A 22892-nucleotide genomic window follows, 5' to 3' on the forward strand; every position below is an offset into this window, starting at 1 on the left:
GATTGTGATTCTGATGACACTTCAGTAGAGGATTGTGGGGAGAAAGACCCTGGGCACTGAGTAATTTCTTACTGCTTACTGGGTTTGTGAACCATTTATTCTACTTTTTGTTTCTTTTGGTTTTTGGGCCATACTCCGCTGTGCTCAGGGCCTATTCCGGGCTCTGCACTCAGGGATCACTCTTGGTGGTACTCAGAGTACCATATAGCGTGCCAGGGATCCCAGGTTAGCAGCGTGCAAGGCAAACATCTTACTGTGTCCTAACACTTAGTGACAGGGTATAATCCAGTGAACATAGGAGGTGGGGAGGAGTCTGTAACATGCAGTAGGGAGGTGTGACTGTGCATAAGATTCTGGGGGAGGATGGAAGTGGGAATTAAATGATATTGACTCTCCTAGGATTTGGGAAATAAACTAGTTTACCTGCTGTAATCACTCTGGTGTGAGCCATTTATTCTCTCTCTTTTTTTTTTCTTTTTGGGTCACACCCAGCGATGCACAGGGGTTATTCCTGGTTCATGCACTCAGGAATTACTCCTGGTCATGCTCAGGGGACCATATGGGATGCTGGAAATCAAACCCGGGTCAGGCCATGTGCAGGGCAAACTCCCTACCCGCTGTGCTATCACTCCAGCCCCGCCATTTTTTCTTAATAGTTTGTACTATATGACAAGAGATTCTGAGCTTTCCCAAAGTGGCACAGAAGAGATCATTGATTTGTTTCTTCTTGGATTCAAACAAAATGGAAAAATGAATTGGCCTAACATTTAGTGACAGGGTAATCAGTGCACTTAGGAGATGGGGAGGAATCTGTATAACATGCAACAGGCAGGTGTGACTGCATAAAATTGTTGGGGAGGGTAGAAGTGGGAATCAGATGAGATTGGCTTTCCTAGGAGTTGGGAAATAAACTGTTGTATTGCTGAATATACTCTTTGCTCAGTGGTAAAAGTTTTGGATGGAGTCTAAACTAGAGCCGAGGGGGGGGTCTGCACTCAGAAATTACTGGGGGACCATATGGGATGCTGGAAATTGGACCCGGGTCAGCTTCATGCCCTGCCCATTGTACTATTGGTCCGACCCAGATGCCAGGGATTGAACCCTAGTCGGCTAAGTGCCAGGCAAGTGCTTTAGGTGCTGGACTATCTCTGGTCTTGGAGCCTATGTTTTGTGGTTTGTTTTTTTTTTTTTTCTCTGCACTCAGGAATTACTCCTGGTGGTGCTCAGGGGACCACATGGGATGCTGGGAGTTGAACCTGGGTCAGCCGCGTGCAAAGCAAACACAGTACCTGCTGTGCTATCGCTCCAACCCCAAGAGCCTATGTTCTTAAACTATGACCTTGTATGGGGCCACATAACTAAATATGGAGGTCATGAAAAACTTGTTTTAAAATAAATTTCTGAGTTGCTATTAGAATTTGTTGATTTATATGCTTGTCACGTAAAAATTCTCAGCAAATATGTGTTAAAAATGGGAAAAGTTTGCCCTGACGTCGAGGATTAAGAAATTATCTTTTCTTGATGTCAGAAGAATCCTTGATACATGCTTTTTTTTTTTTTTTTTAATTTTTTACTCCTAAGCAGTAGCAGAGGTATCTAATGGAATCCTGGAGGACCCAAGTTGTTTAGGTATAGAGAACTGATTTCTTCATCAAAGTAGGGTTAGGTCAAACTAGTCCTGTAGTTCACTTCCCTTGCCCTTTTAATTTTCAGTAAACCTTTCTATTTAAATAATTTAATTTATTTGTGGGGGTGCACACCAGGTAAGGGGACTTAATCCTGGGTCCGCCATCAGGGATCACTCCTGGTGGGACTCATGGGGTGCCAAGGAGCAAATCCATTTTTTTTGTTTGTTTTTTGTTTTTTGCTTTTTGGGTCACACCTGGCAATGCACAGGGGTTACTCCTGGCTCTGCACTCAGGAATCACCCCTGGCGGTGCTCAGGGGACCATATGGGATGCTGGGAATTGAACCTGGGTTGGCCGTGCACAAGGCAAACGCCCTACCCGCTGTGCTTTTGCTCCAACCCCAGCAAATCCATTTTGGCTGCAAGCAAGGCAGACTTTTTGCCATTCACCACACATTTTTGTTTTTAAATGAAGACACTGGGTTAGAGAGATAAAACAAAGGACCCACTGAGTATGTAGAAGCTTTTGTTTGACTCCTAAACAGTGAACTGGAAATAGTCCCTGAGTCTTTCCTGGTATGGCTACCCTCTCCCCTCAAATATTATTTTTTTATTTTTTGTTTTTTTGGGTCACACCCGGCGATGCACAGGGGTCACTCCTGGTTCTGCGCTCAGGAATTATCCCTGGCAGTGCTCAGGGGACCATATGGGATGCTGAGAATCGAACCCAGGTCGCTGCATGCAAGGCAAACACCCTACCTGCTGTGCTATTGCTTCAGCCCCTCTCCTCAAATATTTAAGGGCAGTACTGGGACTGTAGGCCAACCATACAGCACTTGCCTTGCATATGTCAGGCTCTGTATTCTACTTTGGCATGGCAAAATAAAGAGAAAAGATTATTTTTTGCTTTTTGGGTCATACCTGGCGATGCACAGGGGTTACTCCTGGCTCATGCACTCAGGAATTACTTCTGGCGGTGCTCAGGGAACCATATGGGATGCTGGGAATCGAACCGAGGTCGGCCGTGTGCAAGGCAAATACCCTACCCGCTGTGCCAGCACTCCAGCCTGAGAAAAGATCATTTAAAACATTACTCAGGTGTGCTAAATTGCTTCATCTTAAAAGCTTGCTAAAGAAGGGGCTAGAGTAGATAGTATACAAGGTAGGGTGATAGCCTTGCATGCAACTGACCTAGGTTTGATCCCCATCATCCTATAGGATCCCCTGAGCACCACCAGGAGTAATTCCTCAGTGCAGAGCCAGGAGCATTGCCAGATATGGTCCAAAAAGAAAAAAAAAAAAGCTCAGTAAATCTTTATCAAATTCTTCTATTTGATAAAAATTTTCTTCTATTTGATAAAAAGAATAAAAATTCTTTTTATTGTTACTTTTTCCTTTTTTGGACCATTCCCAGCAAATGAGGAGACCATGGTTTTTCAGACAAAGCATGTGCTCTAGCCATCTGAGTTATCTCCCCTTGTAACATTTTTAAAAACAGTTGCCCACGGAGGGACTGGAGAGACAGTACAACTCCTAAGGTCTTGCATCCAACCTGGGTTTCATCTTTGGCCTTTCACATGGCTGACCCAGGTTCAGTCAACTTAGTCCTCAAGCCATGATAGGAGTGATCTCTGCGCACAGAGCCAAGAATAGGTAGACCCTGAGCACCAACTGCGGCTCAATCCAAAGTTGCAACTTCAAAATGCAAGAAGTTGCGTTTTATATAAAAAGACAAATTGTGTCTCACATCTCATTTTTAAAGTATTTTGGCCACCCTGGTTATGCCTAGGTACTACTATTGGTACCTAGTTTGGTATTTGGGCATGGCTCTTGGCAGTGCTGGGGCTGAAATGGGGGATGATGACCCTCATCAAATGATGACCATTTGTTATTGGGGATCGAACTTACTAGGTCTCCTGCATGCGAAGCATGTGCTCTGACCCTTGAGCTGTCTTTCCAATTCAGAATTAATGTGTCAGCTTTACCAATAATTCTGTCTTCTGTTTCTATCCTTCTCTCTTCTCTTTATCAAAGTTAAATTTATTATTTTTTAAAAAATCTTTGTTTAAATTGGATAGGGTCCTACACTTAATGATGCTCAGGGCTTACTCCTTCCTGTGCATTCAAGAGATCACTCCTGATGGTGCTCAGCAGGCCATATGGGATGCCAGGGATTGAACCCAGGTCGGTCATATGGAAGGCATGCACCCCTACCTGCTGTGTTATCCTTCTGGCCCCTATTTGATTGACGTTCTGTGATTTAGAATATTGTTTCCCATGTACACCAGAGTCAAATGTATTATCAAAAGCTTTACCGTAGGGCTAGAATGGGAGGGCTTTTGCCCTGCACCCAGGTTCAATACCTAGCACCCTTACGGTCCCCTGAGCATCCCGGTCAGTCATTCTTGAGTGCAAAGCAGAAGTAACTCCTTGAGCATCACCAGGTATGGCCCCAAAAACAAAAAATAAAGTTTTTAAATGTTAAAAAATAGCTTCACCCTATAGAATATTGCCTCATATTCAGAAGAGTAAAAAAGTTTTCTTCTTTTTTCCCCAGAATGAAAAGTTTTTAACCATTCTTAGCCCTTCCTGTTCCCCAGCTTCCATCAGCAATGAGCAACTGCTTTTTACTGTTTTCTCCATGTTCTTTACTTTTTCCCTTTTATTTGGGAGGGAGGTCACACTTGGGACCTACTCCTCCTAATTCTGCGTGTAGATCTCTCCTTTGGGTGCTCAGGAGACCATGTGGTAGCAGGATTTACACCTTAGCAAGCAAGTGCTCAGCCCCTTGAACTATCTTAGGTTCCTTCATGTCCTTTTTATATTTAAACCACAAAACCAAAATGTTAGGAAATAGTCATAGTAGACACATTAGAATAATACTTACTTGGGGCACTTTTCTCTTTAATAAAATTTTTCTTTTTATGCATTACTGAAGATAGAACCCATGGCCTTATACATGCAGAGGCAAGAGCTGTACTACTGAGCTTTATCTCTGGCCCCTTATCAATTTTATTACCTTGACGTTTTTTCTGACTAGTATTCTTGGAAAACGTGATGTTTCGTGTGTATAAGGAAGCTGCTATCTTCAGATATCTTCGAGGGCTGTGGGTAAGATAATGTGAAAAAGACAAGACCAGAGGACTGATCTTGAATATATTAATAAAATACATATTAATATAGCACTGTAGCACTATCCTCTCGTTCATCAGTTTGCTCGAGCGGGCACCAGTAACGTCTCCATTGTGAGACTTGTTACTGTTTTTGGCATATTGAATACATCACCGGTAGCTTGCCAGGCTTTGCCTTGCAGGCAGGATACTCTCAGTAGCTTGCTGGGCTCTCTGAGAGGGACGGAATCGAATAGTATATTAATAAGATAGTATGTATATTACTTTTTTTCCCTTGCCAGATAGTACATTTCATCTTCTACCCCTACCCTGACTTCCTATCAGAAAGATGACTTTTACAACCTTCCATGGATCCTGGGATTGAATTTAGTTCTTCTGTTTATTTATTTCTTTTTATCTATTTTTGCTTTTTGGGTTACACCCAGTGATGCACAGGGGTTACTCCTGGCTCTGCACACAGGATTCACTCTTGGCTCTGCTCGGGGGACCATAGAGGATACTGGGAATTGGGTACCATATGGGATGCTGGGAATCAAATCCTGTTCAGCCGCGTGCAAGGCAAAATGGCCTACCATGCAAGGCAAATGCCCTACCCGCTGTGCTATTGCTCCAGCTCCTCTTCTGTTTATGTTGTTTTGGGGCCACACATGGGGATGCTCAGGGCTTACTCCTTACTCTGAGTTTAGGGATCACTCCTGACGGTGGTGGTGGTGGTGGTGATGGTGTGGACTCATGTTGGGGAGTGGGGAAGACACATGGACCATGTGGTGTGCTGGAGATCAACTCAAGTGGTGGCAGTGCAAGACCAGCCCTCTGGTCTTGTCTTTTTTTTTTTTTTAACTTTCCTGGTCTTTTCTTGTGGAAAAATAAAAGAATGGAGAATATTAAATGTTTCAGTAAGGTCCTGAAGGCTCCATAGAGGTCTGATCTGGACTGGGAGTTAATAGGGTGGAACTTACACAAGAGGAAGATTGCGTATCTGACTAACATTATCTTTACACTTCTGACTTTTGTGGTGTGGGTTTCTTTTTTTTTTTTTTGGTGGGGGGGTATGCATGCATGCACGTAGCATCACATTAGCATTCCTCAGGGCTTATATCTGGCTCTGTTCAGGGATGACTCTGGTAGAGCTTGGGAGAACGTATGGGATGGTAGAGATTGAACTTGGATGGGCCGTGTGCAAGGCAAGCTCCCTGCTTGCTGTACTTCAGCTGTACAGTAAGGTTTTTAAAAGCTGTCTTAAAAGACTAGGGTTGTTTCCCAGGTTAGAGGTATATTCTTCCTCTTTTTAACCTCTACTCTTCCCTCTCCTCTGGTAAGAGAGAGATAAGTAGTTAGAGGGGAGAGGGGCATTCCCTGTACAAGACTTAACCTTGTTTGACTTACTGTATTTTTTTCCCTTTCTCTCCTACAGAAATGGAGGCAAACGACCATTTTAACTTTACTGGCCTTCCCCCTGCACCTGCTGCCTCAGGACTGAAACCCTCTCCCTCCTCAGGGGAGGGCCTCTACACTAACGGGTCTCCCATGAACTTCCCCCAGCAAGGGAAAAGTGAGTGTGAGGGCTGCGTGCCTGGGGAGGGAGGAGGCATCATATCTTCAGAACAAGTTCATGGGACAAGATTTGTCTCCCCTCTGGGTTGGTTGCTTCGCAACAGCTTCTTTTATGCCGCGTGGGGAGGGAGTGAATCCTTCGAACTCCCAACTGCTGGAGAGAAGTGAAGCAGTTCTGTGGGGTTATGACAGCAACACATTGAGTCTTAAGGTTGGAAGTGATTAGAAAAAACAGACTGTTTTTTTCATTTTGGCCTGCTCCTCCATCAGCCCTATTCTGGCTACTGCCAGATAGTGGGGTGGGTACGCTTCTGATAATTAGGTTGGACTGGAGAGAGATTAAGGGCCTACTCTCTGAGAAGTTATTTTTAGGGGAGTTTGGATCTTGGGGTGGAAAGTTGGAATGTGATGCCTTTTAGGTTGTGCAGCAGAGAAGAAAGCAGATGTTTCAAGTGCCTGTGCCACCTCCTGTCTTTAAAGACAGAAGATAGGACAGGGAGAGTTTGAATGCTTACTTAATTCCCCAGAGAGAAATATCTGTAACTCCAGATGGAAGAGTTGCTGCCAAGGTTGGGTCTTTTCCATTGCTCTGTACAGTGGCTCTGCCAAGTACTTCTCTAATCTTCTTGGTTTCAGGTACTTTACACTTGGAAGTAAAGTCCAGTGCTTCCCTTCCTTACAGCAGAAAAATACCACCTCTTCCTCTTGTCATTCAAAGGGGGTTGCAAATAGAAGCTCCTTTATTTCAGTGGAGGATGATGTCCTTAATTTCCTCCCTTCCTCTCCAGCTTTCTTATTGTCTTGGTTCTCACTGTGGAGGTTGCTTCTGTTGAGAACTGAATTCTGCAGTCCTGGTTGTGCAGAAATTCCTGCCTGCTTGCCCCCCCCCACCAACACACACACACACACACACACACACACACACTTTGCATATTTCTCTCCACTGCCTATGGGGAGGGGCTGAGCCCAGACTGAGCTGAGATCTTGCTTCTGTGGTGACTGCAAATTCTATTTTTGTCCCAGCAAATAGTGCTGGATCTGCATGTGCCAGTGAGGTAGAGGTTGTCCCTTCTTGTGCCACTGTGGGGCCAAACAGGCACTGGGGAAAGGGGACGTCTAGAGAATTGAGTCATGCTCCTTCAAGGGAAGAAGTCTTTTAGGGAATGAGAATGGACCAGAATGCACATCACCATTTGCAAGTCTGCAAACTGCATCATAATAAAAAATTAAAGGCTTGAGCATCAATAGGAACCAATGCTTGCTCTGTTTGGTATTATGATAAACCAGGAGAGTTCCCAGCCCCCCTAATTCAGCATTCTCAGCAGTAGTTGCTGAGCTTACATCCAAGCATCTAAGTTTTGGTGTTCCCTGGAAACCAGAAAGCTATAAATAGTGAGGGGGAATCCCCCTCTACTTTCCTTTTTCTAGGTTGTGCTGTTACTTTGGTAGGGTTGGTAGAGTTCCTTGTATACATGTCTGTAACTGACCCTTTTCCCTCTTTCTCTGCCAGGTTTGAATGGGGATGTGAATGTTAATGGCTTATCTACTGTATCTCACACTACTACTTCAGGGATTTTGAACTCTGCTCCCCACTCCTCTGGCACCTCACACCTTCATCACCCCAACGTGGCCTACGACTGTCTCTGGAACTACTCACAGTATCCATCTGCCAATTCTGGCAGCAACCTCAAGGACCCACCCCTTCTCTCCCAGTTCTCGGGTGGACAATATCCACTCAACGGCATCCTTGGGGGCAGTCGGCAACCTTCATCCCCAAGTCACAACACTAACCTTCGGGCTGGGAGCCAAGAGTTCTGGGCGAACGGTACCCAGAGTCCCATGGGGCTTAACTTCGACTCACAGGAACTATATGATTCCTTTCCTGATCAGAATTTTGAGGTGATGCCCAATGGACCCCCTAGTTTTTTCACCTCCCCACAGACTTCTCCTATGTTGGGATCCAGCATCCAAACATTTGCATCCTCCCAGGAGGTAGGCAGTGGAATCCATCCTGATGAGGCGGCAGAAAAGGAGCTGACTTCGGTTGTGGCAGAGAATGGCACTGGCTTGGTAGGCAGCCTAGAGCTGGAGGAAGAACAACCAGGTATAACTGTGGATCTGTGAGTTGGGTTGGGAAAAGGAAAAATTGGGCTGTGGGGGATGGCAGGGCAGTGGCTTTTTGAGGTGAGGAAAACTTGTCTTTCCAGCTCTCTGCAGTGGAGGGTGATTTGCATGTTGGTGATTAGCAGAGCCAAGTGGCTGGTGTTTTTGTGGCAGCAACACCAGCTCGCAAGTGGGAGTGCAAATTATTTCAAGCTCATGCAGAGCTGCTGGCCTGGAGAGGGCAAGTGGGCGAGCATGAAACAGCCCCAATAGACACCCTGCATCAGATGGGCTTCTTCCAAAATACAGGAAGGGATTGGGGTATTGCGGCTGATTTGGCCGAGTCTGGCAGAGCCAGGCTGGCCGCTGAAGTGGGCTGAATTCAAGTGGCAATTAGAATAGGAAGAAAGAAAGCACAGGATACCATTGCTTGTCTACTCACAGTTTCTTTTTTGTTGTTACTTTTGGTTCATGTGATAGTTGCTCTCATCTTTTCCCTTCAAATAGACAAAAGCTTAGTTTGTTATTGATTCAGAGTATAGGAACGATAATCCTGTAAAATCACAGGATTTTTTTCTTTTCTGTTTTACCACCTGTTCCTTCTGAATGGGAGAAATAGATGATAACAGAAGGGAGTTTTTCCTCAAACCCTGTTTTTCCCTTTATTTGCCTGCTTTTTAGGTTTTATCAGCATATCCCTGTTCACTCAGAATATCTTGGTATAATTGGTTCCCCCATAGAGCTGCTTCCCATATGTGTTGAGTGGATGAACTTTAGCTAAATGAACCAACTGAGGACACTTATTTTACATTTGTTCTCTTTTGGGATTTTCTAGAACTGAAGATGTGTGGCTACAATGGCTCTGTCCCTTCTGTGGAATCATTACACCAAGAGGTCTCAGTCTTGGTCCCTGATCCCACAGTGAGCTGCTTAGATGACCCTTCACATCTTCCTGATCAACTGGAAGACACTCCAATTCTCAGTGAAGTTTCTCTGGAGCCCTTCAACACTCTTGCTCCAGGTAGGCTTGGAGAGACGCTCTCTTCAGCTGATAGTGCAGAGACTGGCCTGCTTCCACCTCACAGAGAAAGTAAACAGAAAAGTATTCGGGAACTGGGGCATTGGGCCTTAGGATAATCCCATGACAGACCACATTTTCAAGCCACTGGACTGACTGAGCCAACTGCACTCTGAGCTGAATTGGTTCATTTCCCAGGTTCTCTCCCATGTTCCTTTTGGCCAAGAGCCCTGGACTGTAATTCACTGGATAGGGACTCATTACCACAGAGTTGGGCTGTTAGAGTTCTCACTAACTAGAAAGAAAATGTTTGCCAATGAACAAGCACCTTTTACCCTACGGAAATATTTTTAAAACTAGAATTTTTCTTTGGTCTGTGTGTTAATACAGGATCAATGCTAATGTCTTCCCCTTTATTTCCACTTCAAGTTTTGTGATCCGTACATCCTTGTGAGCCTTGTGACTTGACTCTGAGCTGTTGCTCATATTAGAAAGAGGGTGGGGGAGATGCTCAGTGGTCAGGGGTGTATGTTTTGCATTTTCCAAGGACATGAATTGGTTCCCCGGCACAACATGTTCTTTTCCTGGCATTGCCATGTAGAGCTCTGGTGTCTCTGGAGCACAGTTGTGACCCTGATCATTTCTCTCTCTCTCCACTGGCCTGGCAGTCCCCAGGCACCGTTGAGCCTGAGCATTAAACTGTGTCCAGCCTGGTTTGCAGAGCATCACCAGGAGTGACCCCCTCCCCTCACCTGGACCCTGAGCAGTGCTGGAATGACCCCCCCCCCGACTTCCTGCTCCATCCCCCACACCCCAATTAGTACCTTTATGCTATGGGAACTGAAATTGGATATGTTCAACCCAGTGTTTTTTAAATCTTGTTTTCTGATTTTTCTCTTTTGAAGAGCCTGTGAGTGGAGGACTCTATGGTATAGACGACACAGAGCTGATAGGCGCAGAGGACAAGCTGCCTCTTGAAGACAGTTCAGAGATCTCTGCTCTTGATTGCCCTTCCCTCAATAATGCTACTGCCTTCAGTCTCCTGGCAGATGATAGTCAGACATCAGCCTCTATCTTTGCCAGTCCCACCTCTCCACCTGTTCTTGGAGAGTCTGTCCTGCAAGGTAAGTGAGAGAAGGTGGAAAGAAGGAACAAGGGAGAAAACGGGACCCATCATTAGAACTTCCAGGGTGAGGGATTTATGGGAACACCTTACTTGGATAGTGACTGAGAAAAACTTGGGCTACTGCAGTGTGGCTTAAGCTCTGTGATCAGAACTGGTGAGAGTTGGGAGTTTGCAGGAAAGGAGAGGAGACCAGAGACTTTTCTGGGCCCAGGTAGGAGATAATTCTTCACGGTGATAGCAGCAGTGGCTTTACCCTTTAACCTTCATGAATGATTGGGGAGGACAGTCAGAGGCCACTTACTCCACCCCTAGCGAAAGCCTTTGTAGTAGCCCTGTTTAGTTTAGTCCAGGTTTGATTGAATAGATTCTCTTACTTTATATGACACAGTTTTTCCTTTCCCTTTCTTCATTCCTTTCCCTTTTCCCCAGATAACAGCTTTGATCTAAATAATGGTAGTGATACTGAACAGGAAATGGAGACTCAGACTTCAGACTTCCCACCACCCCTGACCCAGCCAGCCTCTGACCAGTCATCCACTATTCGACTCCATCCAGCAACCTCACCAGCAGTCTCGCCAGCAGCCTCCCCACCAGTCTCCTTAGCAGTTTCTCCAGCAGCCTCCCAGGAAATATCTCCAGAAGTTTCCCCAGCAGCCTCCCCAGAAATATCCCCAGTCCTCTCCCCAGCAGCTTTCCCACCAGTCTCTCCAGCTTCCTCAGCAGTGCTCCCACCAGTCTCCTCAGAGGTCTCCTTGACAGCCTCCCCGGAGACCTCCCCCAAAGCATCCCCTGCACATTCCCCAGCAGCTGTCTTCTCAACAGTCTCTCCAGCAAATAAGGATGTCAGCAGCTACCCTGAGACCACTGCTGATCTGGAAGAGATCACTGGAGGAGCCACTCCTGCAAGTGGTAAGTCTCTAGATTCTGTTCTACCCCTAGCCACTTCCCAAGAAAAGGCTTTCAAGTTGGTTTTTGTTTTTGTTTTTAGGCCATACTTGGCAATGCTTGGGCCCACTCTCAGTGATGCTGGGGTAGTGGGGCTGGGGGGTGGGAACCTTTTGGTTTCAGGGATTTAATCTGGGCCTCCTGCACATAACACATGCACTTCCAGCCCTTAGAGCCATCTTTTCAGCCCTGGGGGAAAGTTTTGTCTCATGTGACGTTTAGCCCTTCACTGCTGACCAGTTGTTTTCACTGTTTTGAACTCTGGACTTGGTGTCCCCATTTTCCCCAGGCGATGGCCTGAGAAGACGCATTGCTACTCCAGAAGAAGTTCGTCTTCCTCTACAACATGGGTAAATGCTCTAGTTTGCTATAAGCATTTACTGTGACAAATTTACTGAGTGACCCTAGAAGGAGGGACATGCCTCATGATCTAGGAATGAGCTAGACAAGAATGAATTAAGACAGAATGGTAATATTTCTTTTGGAGGGAGGATTTTATGGGGTTCCAGGGATCGAATCGCCTTACCCACTGTAATAGTTGTACACTGGTAGCTGTACTATTTCTATAGTGTTAATTTTTCTTGGGTGAGATTCCTGAACTTTCCTTCTTCTCTCTGGGTTGTCCTCTCATCTGTTCGGTCATAGCTTTATTCAAGAGGCTTCAGCTAGTTTTTTCAAGCCCAACTGGGGATTCTGGAATTTAGCTATCCAAATTTGCTCACATGTGATTATAAGATTAAAGACAATCTCTTTTGTACTTAATTGTGACTGGAGGAGTGACAGTCCCAATTCTTTGGAAATTGTTTTTCTTTTTTTAATTTTTTTTTTCTTTTTGGGTCACACCTGGCGATGCACAGGGGTTACTCCCTACCCGCTGTGCTACCTCTGCAGCCCCTCTTTTTTTTTTCCAAATTTTTAACTTTTTTTTTCTTATTTAATCACTGTGAGACTATTACAAAGCTGTTCATGATTGGATTTCAGTCATACAGTATTCCAGCACTCATCCCTCCACCAGTGTACCATTTCCCAGCACCAGTGCAGTTGTTTGCTTTTGTGTTTGGCCATACCTGGGAGTGCTGGCCAGGGGAGGGTGGCCTACTGGCATAGTGCTAGGGGGTTGCTCTCAGAATTGTGAAGAATCAAAACCTGGTTCCCACAGGCACATGCTCCAGCCCTTTGAACAATCTCCCTAACTTGGAATGTTTTTTAATGCTTTTTGGAAAGGTAAAGGCAGGAGCAGTGCATGACCAGAGTGAACAAGCTACTTTACACCTGGTGCCTTATAGGAAAACCGACCTTCCTATAAGGTCTTCCTTACCTCCATAGATCACTTGTGGTTACCAAGTCTGCTTAAAGTTCTGCTTAAAGACCTAGTTTTAGAATAATCAGTTTTAGAGTAATCGATTGTTTAGAACACAGAATTTCTTACTAAACCTGGCGTACCAATCACTTCTTGCTCCCTGTCTTTCCTGTTTTATTCTCTTGAGTCTTCATCCTTTATTACTTAAAACACAGTGATTATCTTGAATGGCCTCAGGGAGGAGCTTGTGGACCTAAGGCTTGCCTTTGCTTTAGCTTGATTTGATTTGGTGTGGGGGCCCCACCCTGGTGTGCTCAGAGTTGACTCCTGGCTCTGTGCTCAGGGAATCACTCCTGGTAGGCTGGGATTGGAAGTGTTGGGCGGTGGGGGAGTATGATGAGAGACCATATGGATGCTGGGGATCGAACCTGGGTTGGCGCCTTATCTGTTGTATTGTCTTTCAGACCTCCTGAGGCCTACCTTTTGGCCAAGGTTGTGTCTCATGCTGCATTTATGATTGTGGGAAGTTCAGTGAGACAGTGTGGGGAGGATTATCTGCTTAGTGCACTTGTCTCCTGGGTGGCTTGAGAGTGGGTAGGGTGTGACCTGGAGGCAGGGCCCGTGTGCTTTTCTGGCAGGTGGCGGAGAGAGGTGCGCATCAAGAAAGGCAGCCACCGCTGGCAGGGGGAAACCTGGTATTATGGTCCTTGTGGGAAAAGGATGAAACAGTTCCCGGAAGTGATCAAGGTAATGTTGATTTCATGGGATTTTTTTTTTTTTTTTAGGGGACTCAAAGACCTTTCTTGGAGCCCAGTGTAAAAGGCTGTCGTTTATGTGGGCTTGGGCCTATAGCTGGTGCTGGCCAAAGGCCTGATAGATCTCCCTTAATGTCACTTTACCTCCTTCTAGTACTTGAGCCGCAACGTGGTACACAATGTCCGCCGTGAGCATTTCAGTTTTAGTCCCCGTATGCCTGTTGGAGACTTCTTTGAAGAGAGAGACACCCCAGAGGTACAGAGCCAATGGTTAAATACTCTTTGATGCCCAAAACAGGGTTGGTGTACTTGTTATAGCTTCCCTCTTAAAGAATTTAGGTTATGGGGCATTAAAGACTGAGCTCTCTTGGTAACAATGTCTGCCTTATTACCTTAGGGCTTGCAGTGGGTACAGCTCACAGCAGAGGAAATCCCGTCCAGGATTCAGGCAATTACTGGAAAACGGGGCCGACCTCGAAACACTGAGAAGGCCAAGACCACGGAAGTCCCCAAGGTGAAACGGGGGCGAGGTCGGCCACCCAAGGTCAAAGTCACTGATATGTTGACTAAGACAGATAACCGTTTCCTAAAGAAACTGGAGGCCCAAGGTACAGTGGTGTTTCTTATATTGCAATTTTGCTTGCTGTATGAGGTATCCGAAATATTGATGAATTTGCTAATGCCTGGGTTTCCCAGGAGTATGAGTGACTGTATCCAGACAGAATGAATATAGATCTCATTCCCCTCCCTGGAAAACGACAACAGAATTCCAGCATTTCTGTGGTACTTCATGTAAGAAATGTGCTACCACTGGCGAGTTGCTTGGGGATTTTCCTGGTGGAGCTGGGGGGACCTTGCAGTATAGGGATCAAATCTGGGTCTCCTGCATGCAAAATGTGTCATCCAACCCAACCCTTTGAGTTAGCTCTCAGCCTCCTCCTTCCCCCCCTCCCCCATGGTACTCCTTTTTCAGAGGGTGGGTTGGGACCACATGGTGCTAGGGATTAAAGTGGCAAAAAGGCAAGCCTCTTAACCCATGTACTGTCTTCTCTGGTTCCCATGTGGTGCTCCTTAACAGTCAATATGGTCTTTGAATTGATCTCATTAGTGGAACCTTGTGCTGTCCCCAGATACGTTTATGTGTCTCCAGAGCGCTTTCAGATCCGTTCTACTTTCAGCTCCTTACTGGTTTTGGTTGTACAGTTACTGCTCACTGCCACCATCTTGAAGGTTCAGAATTCACATCTAGGGGCCCAGCAAGATAGTACAGTGGGTAAGGTGCTTGCCTTGCATGCACTCAACCTGCATTCATCCCTGGTACTCCATATAGTCTTATGGAGCTCCACCAGGAATGATCCTTAAGTGTAGAATAAAGGGTAAGTTCTGAGTACTGCTGGTTGTGACCCACTAACAAAATAAAGCAAATAATTCACGTTTCTGCCCACATACTAGGGACCAAAGAGGATATCTCCTTTTAATCCTCACCGTCAGTAAATTTATCACATCCTGAAACATACCATTTATCCTGATAAAGGTTTGAAAAACTTTGGGAGTCTTCTGACTCCTATTTGGAGTTGGATTCCACCAAATTCTCACAAAGACATGGGCAAGTCACTTAGATTTTTTTGTTTGTTTTTAAGTGTTATGATTTACAGTACTGTTGATGATAGGGTTTCAAAAAAGGTTACAACACCACACCTTCCAGAGTGTCTGCTTCCTCCATCATCATCTGAGTTCCCTCCCAGCCAGCTCCTTACTGCACCCTGTGGTGGTTTTGTGTTTTGGGCTACACTCGACAGTGCTTAGGGCTTTCTCCTGACTGTACTCAGGGATAACACCTGGTGGTGATCAGGGGACCATATGGGGTATGGGAATTGAACCTATCTGCTGTGTCCAATAAAAGTGCTCTACCTATTGTACTATCTCTTCAGCCCCACTTCTTGGGGGTTTTTTGGGGGGGGTGTCACACCCGGCGATGCTCAGGGGTTACTCCTGGTTCTGCACTCAGGAATTACTCCTGGCGGTGCTCAGGGGACCATATGGGATGCTGGGAATCGAACCCGGGTTGGCCGCGTGCAAGGCAAATGTGCTGTGCTATCACTCCAGCCCCCACTTCTTGGTTTTTAACAAAAACTATAGTAGTTCATCTGCACATGAAATGTTCTCATTTTAAAGGATTACCATACAGATATGAGTGATATGAGTGGTGTGTTTCTATGCCAGAATAGAACAAATAACTGTCATATCAGAAACTTCAGCTCTAAAGCACTATATTATTTGCAAATCATACCTCAATAGTCAAATCTTTATAAAGGAGCACATGTAAATTTGTTTGGTCTACACACAACTGTGCTCAAGCTTATTCCTGACTCTCTGCTCAGGGATCATTCCTAGTTGCTCAGGGGACCATATGGGCTGCCCAGAGTCGAGTCGAATCCACTTCCTCCACATGCAAAGCAAGCAATTTACCTGCTGTGCATTATTTTCTCCAGTCCTGTATTTGTTGTTTTTGGTTTTGGTTTTTTTTTTTTTTTAAGTTTCTGGGCCATACCTGGCATTGCTCAGGATTTACTTCTGTCTCTGTACTCAGGACCATACTGGGTGCCAAGGATTGAACCAGAGGCATGCAAGGCAAATGCCCTATCCACTGTACTATTGCTCTGGCCACTGAATTTCATAGTGGTGGAGCAAGACTTGGTTGCCAAGCATCAGTGTTAACCTGTGTTACACCAGAGGTTAATGTCTTTGTCAGGTAGCCAGGAGAGAGGAGCAGGTAATAAAATGAATCTGTCATTTCAATTTCTAGCATCCCTTCTAGTGAAGTCCAGTCTTCCTGGATAGGACATGCTCTTTATATTTTTTTGTACTACCTATAGGAGATGTCTTCCACATTTCACAACCCCCAACACAACTTTTTTTTAGGGGGAGTGGGTTTTGGGCCACACCTGGCAGTGCTCAGAGCTTACTCCTGACTCTGCACTCAGGAATCATTTGGGTTGCTAGAGATTGAGCCCAGGTGGGCTGCATGTGGCAAGTGTGCCCTACCTGCTGTACTGTTGCTCAGACTTCTCACGACACACTTTTTTGTTTGCTTCGGGGCCACACAGTAAAGTCTCAGGGACTATTACTGGCTCACTGCTCAACTGGTGGTACTTGGGGACCATATGTGGGTGCTGGGAATCAAATTGAAGTCCCAAGGAAGGCAAGCTTCTCTGTGAGTAGTGTGTTTCATTTTCCCCAGTCACCACCAGCTCCCCCCCCCTCCAAAAAAAAAGAAAGAAAAACATTTTATTGTGTGTATTTAATTTTTTCGGTCAGGGACCAGAAAGATAGTACAGTAGATAAGCTCCCCCAATTTTTTCAGTGGGGGTGGGGGGGTGGTCTAGATTCTTTAGTGGAATTGCCTGGAAAGCCAGCTTTGTGGCAGGTACCTGCATGCAGAGCTTGATCTCTGCACCATTTTTCTTTCTGTTCTCACAGACACACTGAGTGAGGAGGACAAATCAAAGATAAGTAAAATCAAAAAGAAGATAAAGCAGAAGGTACAACGGGGAGAATGTCAGACTACTATTCAAGGGCAGGTGAGGGACATCAAATTACAGAGTGGGTCACTTTTTCCTGCAACCTACTCCATCATTTTTTGTCCTCTCAAATCTGCTATCCCCATTGTGGCAGTACACCTGGAATTATTGGGAGATTGATTTAGAAAACTGGACTTCAAAAATAATGTGGGCATCTCCCGGGTGAGAGAATTGATCCACTGCCAACCCCTCATCCTGTCTCTCACCTTCCCTTCCCAGCACCCTTGTTTGTTTTTAATTCCTAGCCCAAGCAGAGATACTTTCAGAGTTTGAGGAGAAATGACTTCCCTTATGGTTTACAGGCCAGAAACAAACGCAAACAAGAGAACAAGAACTTAAAGCAGAAAGAAGCTAAGAAGAAGTCCAAGGTAGGTGCATACAAAAACAAGAAAAACTTTGAAGTTACCAGTCAGATTTTGCAAGATGTGAGTGTTGGTCTTGTTTAATCAGTAGGAGTTTGGGGTTTGTTGCTTTCGGGACTGAGATGGGGAGGATGGAAACCAGGAAAGGTATTGAATAGAATTTTTATGACACGCTTGCTCTCCTTCTCCCTTGGGTTGTGTAGGCTGAGAAGGAGAAGGTGAAAACAAAACAAGAAAAACTGAAGGAAAAAATTAAGAAGGAGAAGAAAGAGAAGGTCAAAATGAAGGAAAAGGAGGAGACACCCAAAGCCAAGGCTGTCTGTAAAGCAGATAAAACCCTGGCCACCCAGAGACGCTTGGAGGAGCGGCAGAGGCAGCAGATGATCCTGGAGGAGATGAAGAAACCCACAGAGGACATGTGTCTCACCGACCACCAGGTAGTGAGGGCAGGGAAACAAGTCCAGAGGCCTGCTGGGCCCTGCTGGACCAGTTGTAGGGCCTCTCAGAAGGATTATAACCTTCTGAACATAGCCCCTTATCGTGTCTCCCAAACCCCATGCCCTCACCCCCCAATCCCTAATGGTTTTTATTCTTTCAGCCCCTGCCGGAGTTCTCACACATCCCTGGTCTGATCCTGCCCAGTGGGACCTTCTCAGACTGTTTGACCATTATAGAGTTCCTGCACAGCTTCGGCAAGGTGCTGGGCTTTGACCCGGCTAAAGATGTGCCCAGCCTAGGGGTCCTACAGGAGGGACTCCTGTGTCAAGGTGACAGCTTGGGAGAGGTGCAAGACCTGCTCGTGCGGCTTCTGAAGGCTGCCCTCTATGACCCTGGCTTGCCCTCCTACTGTCAGGTGAGCTGCTTTCCTAGGCAGGTGGGGAGCTGGGCCAGTGCCGTCTCACTCTCACTCCCAGTTTTTCTTTTCTTTCCTTGCTTTTTGGGGCACACCCAGCAATGCTCAGGGGTTACTCCTGGCTCTGCACTCAGGAATTACTCCTAGTGGTGCTGGAGGGGACCATATGGGATGCCAGGGGGTAGGACCGAACCCGGGATGGCCACAGGTCGGCCAGCCACCATTTGGCCAGTGCAAGGCAAACGCCCTACTCACTGTACTTTTGCTCCGGCCCTCCCAGTTTTTCTTAAGTCAGACACAGCCCCTCCCTAAGGTAATCAGACAAAGAAAGGGAGATGGTTTATTCCTTTTCCTTTCATCTTTGTTTCCCTTTTTCCTGGCCTTTCCTGTTTACACACATACACCCTTGTCTTGTGCTAGCAATTTTACTTTTTCTGGCTTTGTGCTTGGGGCCTGCTCCCATATGCTGGACTGGGGCACCATATGCTGGGGATTGAAACCTGGGCCTCCTGTCTACAGAGCATGTGCTCAGCTCATTGAGCTCTTTCTGGCCCCAGCAACTTTATTCTTTCTTACTGTAGTTTAAAGGGGGTGGGGGTGGGGAGTTCTTATTTTACTTATCCCCATAGTTTATTATATTTTCTACTGTAGTTTACCCAGCTTGTATTCTCTTTTGTTTTTGAACATACTTTATGTAGTCCTTAAAGATCTTGGGGGAGAAGATCTCGGAGATACCACTGACGAGAGACAACGTGTCTGAGATCCTGCGCTGCTTCCTCATGGCGTACGGAGCGGAGCCGGCCCTCTGTGACAGCCTGCGCACTCAACCTTTCCAGGCCCAGCCACCGGAACAGAAGGCCGCAGTGCTGGCCTTCCTTGTACATGAGCTTAATGGCTCCAGCCTCATCATCAAGTGAGGGGCCAGGGTGATGGTGGTTATTTTCTGCCTTGCTCAGAATGGATGTGGGGAGGCCTTAGCTATCTCAAACTGGGAACTGTGTCTGCTGTCCCACTCTGGGGAAGTACCAGTGACTGGGGATTGAACTTCATGGCCTTCACTGGGAGAACTTAAGCCGCCTTCTGTTCACATAATCTAGGCTCTAAGCTGAAGTTCCCTGTTCAGCTGCAGCCCTTTTCCCTTAAGCCTCCCCCCCTTTCTTTTTTAATATATGCGCTGCCATTTCGACCTCAAAAATCTCATTCCCTGTCCCACTACAGTGAGATTGACAAGACTCTGGAGAGTATGTCCAGCTACAGGAAAAACAAGTGGATTGTTGAAGGCCGGCTCCGGAGGTAGGGCCTCCGGGACAGAGGGTAGGCCCAGAGAAAGGAGACAAGGGGAAAGGGGGTAATATAGCTAAGAATTTTGCCTGAAACTCAAGCCCTTAACCCTTCCTGGGTGTTGAGCTCTTCCCCAGGGCTTCAGGTGGCTTAGAGTATAGGGGTTCAGTCTGGCAGCATCCTGTTCCTCATCGTAGTTTCCTCCATCACTGTCTAATTCAAGACTAAAAACTGCTCTGGCGAAGAGAACTGGGCGGCCTGAGATAGAGATGCAAGGGCCAGAGGAAGGCCTGGGACGGAGGCGCAGCTCGCGGATCATGGAGGAGACCAGTGGCATGGAAGAGGAGGAAGAGGAGGAGGCCACGACCGCTGTCCATAGCCGTAGGGGTCGAAGAGATGGAGAGGTAAAAGTTCTCTGACCAAGGAAAGAGGAGAGGAGGTTGGAGAATAAATCCTTTCTTTCTTGAAGGTGGTAATTCTTTTTCTTTGCGTATGCTTATTTCTCCAGATTGATGCCACCACATCTAGCATCCCAGAGCTAGAGCGCCAAATAGAAAAACTCAGCAAGGTAATTGTTTGCAGACTTCCTAAGAGTGGGCCGTGAGGACTGGGCAAGAATCGTTTACCTCTTGAGTTAGGCCCACATGATAACACTTTCGGGGGAGAGGCTGAGGGCCAGCCATCACCCTTCTTTATCCTGAATGAAACCAACACTGTCAGCCTGGAAGTGTGTTTTTTTATTCGCCTTCTCTTTTTTTGCTTACTCAGCGTCAGCTCTTCTTTCGAAAAAAGCTGCTTCATTCATCCCAAATGCTTCGTGCAGTCTCCTTGGGTCAGGACCGCTACAGACGTCGCTACTGGGTGTTGCCTTGTTTGGCTGGTATTTTTGTGGAAGGAACAGAGGGAAGTTTAGGTAGGTGTGTTATGGGAGCCTGAATTGAGTCCTCTATAACAAAAGTTAAACAGTCCCTCCTCTGCTTAGTTATTCTTAGCTTCTTTCATTTGAAAAGAATTATTATATTGGGTTTGGAGCCATAGTACAGCGGATATGTGCGTTTACCTTGCACATAGTAGAACCTGGTTTGATCTCCAGCACCACATGTAATTCCCCCAAGCCTTGCCAAGAGTGATCCCTGAGTGCAGAGCCAGGAGTAAACCCTGAGCACAGCCAGGTATGGCCCCTCCTCCCCCAAAAAAGAGTATAGCTGCCTGGTGAACCAGCTCAGTGGGCTGAGGGTATGCTTTGCATGTGGAAGACCTGGGTTTGATCCCCACCACCATTTGGTCCCTGGAGCATCACCAGGAGCAATTCCCAAGTACAGTCCAGAATAGCGCCCGCCCCCCCCCCCCCCAAAAAAAAGCACCAACTGTGTGCTTCAGTTTCTTCATTTGTAGAATTGAGAATTGCACTAATGATAGTTTTGTACTTCACAGAACTATTTAGAGGATTAAAAATAAGTTAATGCACTGCATGGGCTGGAGCGATAGCACAGCGGGTAGGGCGTTCGCCTTATAAGCGGCCAACATGGCCGACCCGAGTTTGATTCCTCCGCCCCTCTCGGAGAGCCCGGCAAGCTACCGAGAGTATTCAATATGCCAGACACAGTAACAACAAAGTCTCCAATGGAGACGTTACTGGGCCCGCTCGAGCAAATCGACGATCAACGGGAGGGCCTTTACCGTTACCTTTTAATGCACTGCATAGTGCTTAACATGTAGTTCTCAATAAGTTAATTTTATTATCTGGTCACTTAGCAGAACAGTATTTCTTTCCCTAGATACTGTGTTCATTGGTATTAGCCTGGCATTAACCAGTGGTATCTCAAAAAAAGCGGTAATTAAGTCCAAGAGAAAAAGCAAGGAGTATGCAGTTTCCTGTCTGTACACCTCTTTTTCTCCCTTGTACTTACCAGATTGCAATTTTTTGTATTGTTTTGGTGCCATGCATGGTTGTGCTCACATGTGATCTCTGTACCCAAGGATCACTCAGTGTACCATATAGGGTGCTGGGGATCAACCCGGGTCAGACATATGCAAGGCTCTACTTGCTGTACTATGACTCTGGTTCTCAGTGTGCATCATAATTAAGCTTTTCACTCTTTTTGCAGTTCCCGAGAATGTGATAAAGCAGGATCCTGACTCCTTAAAAGTGGCAGCCCATCCAGCACCTCACACAGCCCCCTTCTTGAAGAAGAAGGAATTAGCTGGTTCCAGCACTTCTGCCACTTCTCCTGCCCGGGCACGAGGCCGACCTCGGAAAACTAAACCTGGGTCTCTGCAACCTAAGCACCTTAAATCTCCTGCTAAGGATCAGGGCTCAGAGCAACCCCAGCCCCAACCCCAGCCAGAGACTCAGCCACACCCTCTGCTTCAGGCTTATTCCCAGCCTCAGCCTCAGCCTCAGCCTCAGCCTCAGCCCCAGCCCCAGCCCCAGCCCCAGCTCCAGACCCAGACCCAGACCCAGACCCAGCTCCAGCTCCAGTCCCAGACCCAGACCCAGCCCCAGCCCCAGCCCCAGCCCCAGCCTCAGCCCCTAGGGTTCTTGGAACTAGAAGGTTCCCCTTTGTCTCTGGGTCAGAGCCAGCATGACCTTAGCCAGTCAGCCTTCTTGTCTTGGCTGAGCCAGACTCAGAACCACGGCTCCCTGTTGAGCAGCTCAGTCCTCACACCTGATAGCAGCCCCGGAAAACTGGACCCAGTCCCATCACAGCCACTGGAGGAGCCAGAGCCTGATGAGACAGAGTCCAGCCCTGATGCTCAAGCGTCCTGGTTCAGCTTCTCAGCCCATATGCCCTGCAATGCTGCTCCCACACCGCCTCCTGCAGTTTCAGAGGACCAGACCACTCCCTCCCCTCAACTGCCAGCCTCTTCCAAGCCAGTAAGCAGCCACACTAAGCGTGCACTTGATTCCTGGGCTATGGGTTGTGCCTATAGTTGGAGAGCTGCAAAGGCCATTGGGATCCTGTGAACACAAACTGCCCCTTATCCCTTTGGCACACTCCTTCTCATTCACAGGTGGATAGTGCTACAAATCCCTGTTCTCTGTTGCAGCTCTCTTCTACTCCCTTGTCTGGGGTGGCCACAAAGAGGCGAGCCGGAGAGCCTGGAGAAACACTGCAGAATTCCACAGGAATGGGACAGCCAAAACGGAGGGGGAGACCCCCCAGCAAGTTCTTCAAACAGATGGAGCAGCGTTACCTAACCCAGCTGACTGCCCAGCCTGTCCCGCCTGGTCAGTGACCCTGGAGTGAAGTGG

General features: G+C 46.8%; 1 protein-coding gene across 1 annotated transcript in view; it reads left to right on the forward strand.

Annotated features, from left to right (window-relative positions):
* BAZ2A (bromodomain adjacent to zinc finger domain 2A) overlaps positions 1–22892 on the forward strand; it is a 41193-nt gene that overhangs the window by 12248 nt on the left and 6053 nt on the right. The window contains exons 3-23 of the mRNA XM_056119928.1: positions 6173–6310; positions 7823–8211; positions 8302–8416; positions 9251–9436; positions 10339–10557; positions 10989–11468; positions 11794–11854; positions 13443–13551; positions 13714–13815; positions 13957–14167; positions 17040–17140; positions 17443–17508; positions 17706–17939; positions 18101–18355; positions 19054–19268; positions 19574–19648; positions 19860–20040; positions 20145–20204; positions 20405–20549; positions 21745–22514; positions 22688–22868. Coding sequence (XP_055975903.1) covers positions 6175–6310; positions 7823–8211; positions 8302–8416; positions 9251–9436; positions 10339–10557; positions 10989–11468; positions 11794–11854; positions 13443–13551; positions 13714–13815; positions 13957–14167; positions 17040–17140; positions 17443–17508; positions 17706–17939; positions 18101–18355; positions 19054–19268; positions 19574–19648; positions 19860–20040; positions 20145–20204; positions 20405–20549; positions 21745–22514; positions 22688–22868 — 4291 coding nt within the window. The 5' untranslated portion in view covers positions 6173–6174. The remainder of the gene's footprint in view (positions 1–6172; positions 6311–7822; positions 8212–8301; positions 8417–9250; positions 9437–10338; positions 10558–10988; positions 11469–11793; positions 11855–13442; positions 13552–13713; positions 13816–13956; positions 14168–17039; positions 17141–17442; positions 17509–17705; positions 17940–18100; positions 18356–19053; positions 19269–19573; positions 19649–19859; positions 20041–20144; positions 20205–20404; positions 20550–21744; positions 22515–22687; positions 22869–22892) is intronic.

Source organism: Sorex fumeus, unplaced genomic scaffold, assembly GCF_029834395.1.
Source record: "Sorex fumeus unplaced genomic scaffold, SorFum_2.1 ptg000042l, whole genome shotgun sequence".
Taxonomy (NCBI): Eukaryota; Metazoa; Chordata; class Mammalia; order Eulipotyphla; family Soricidae; genus Sorex; species Sorex fumeus.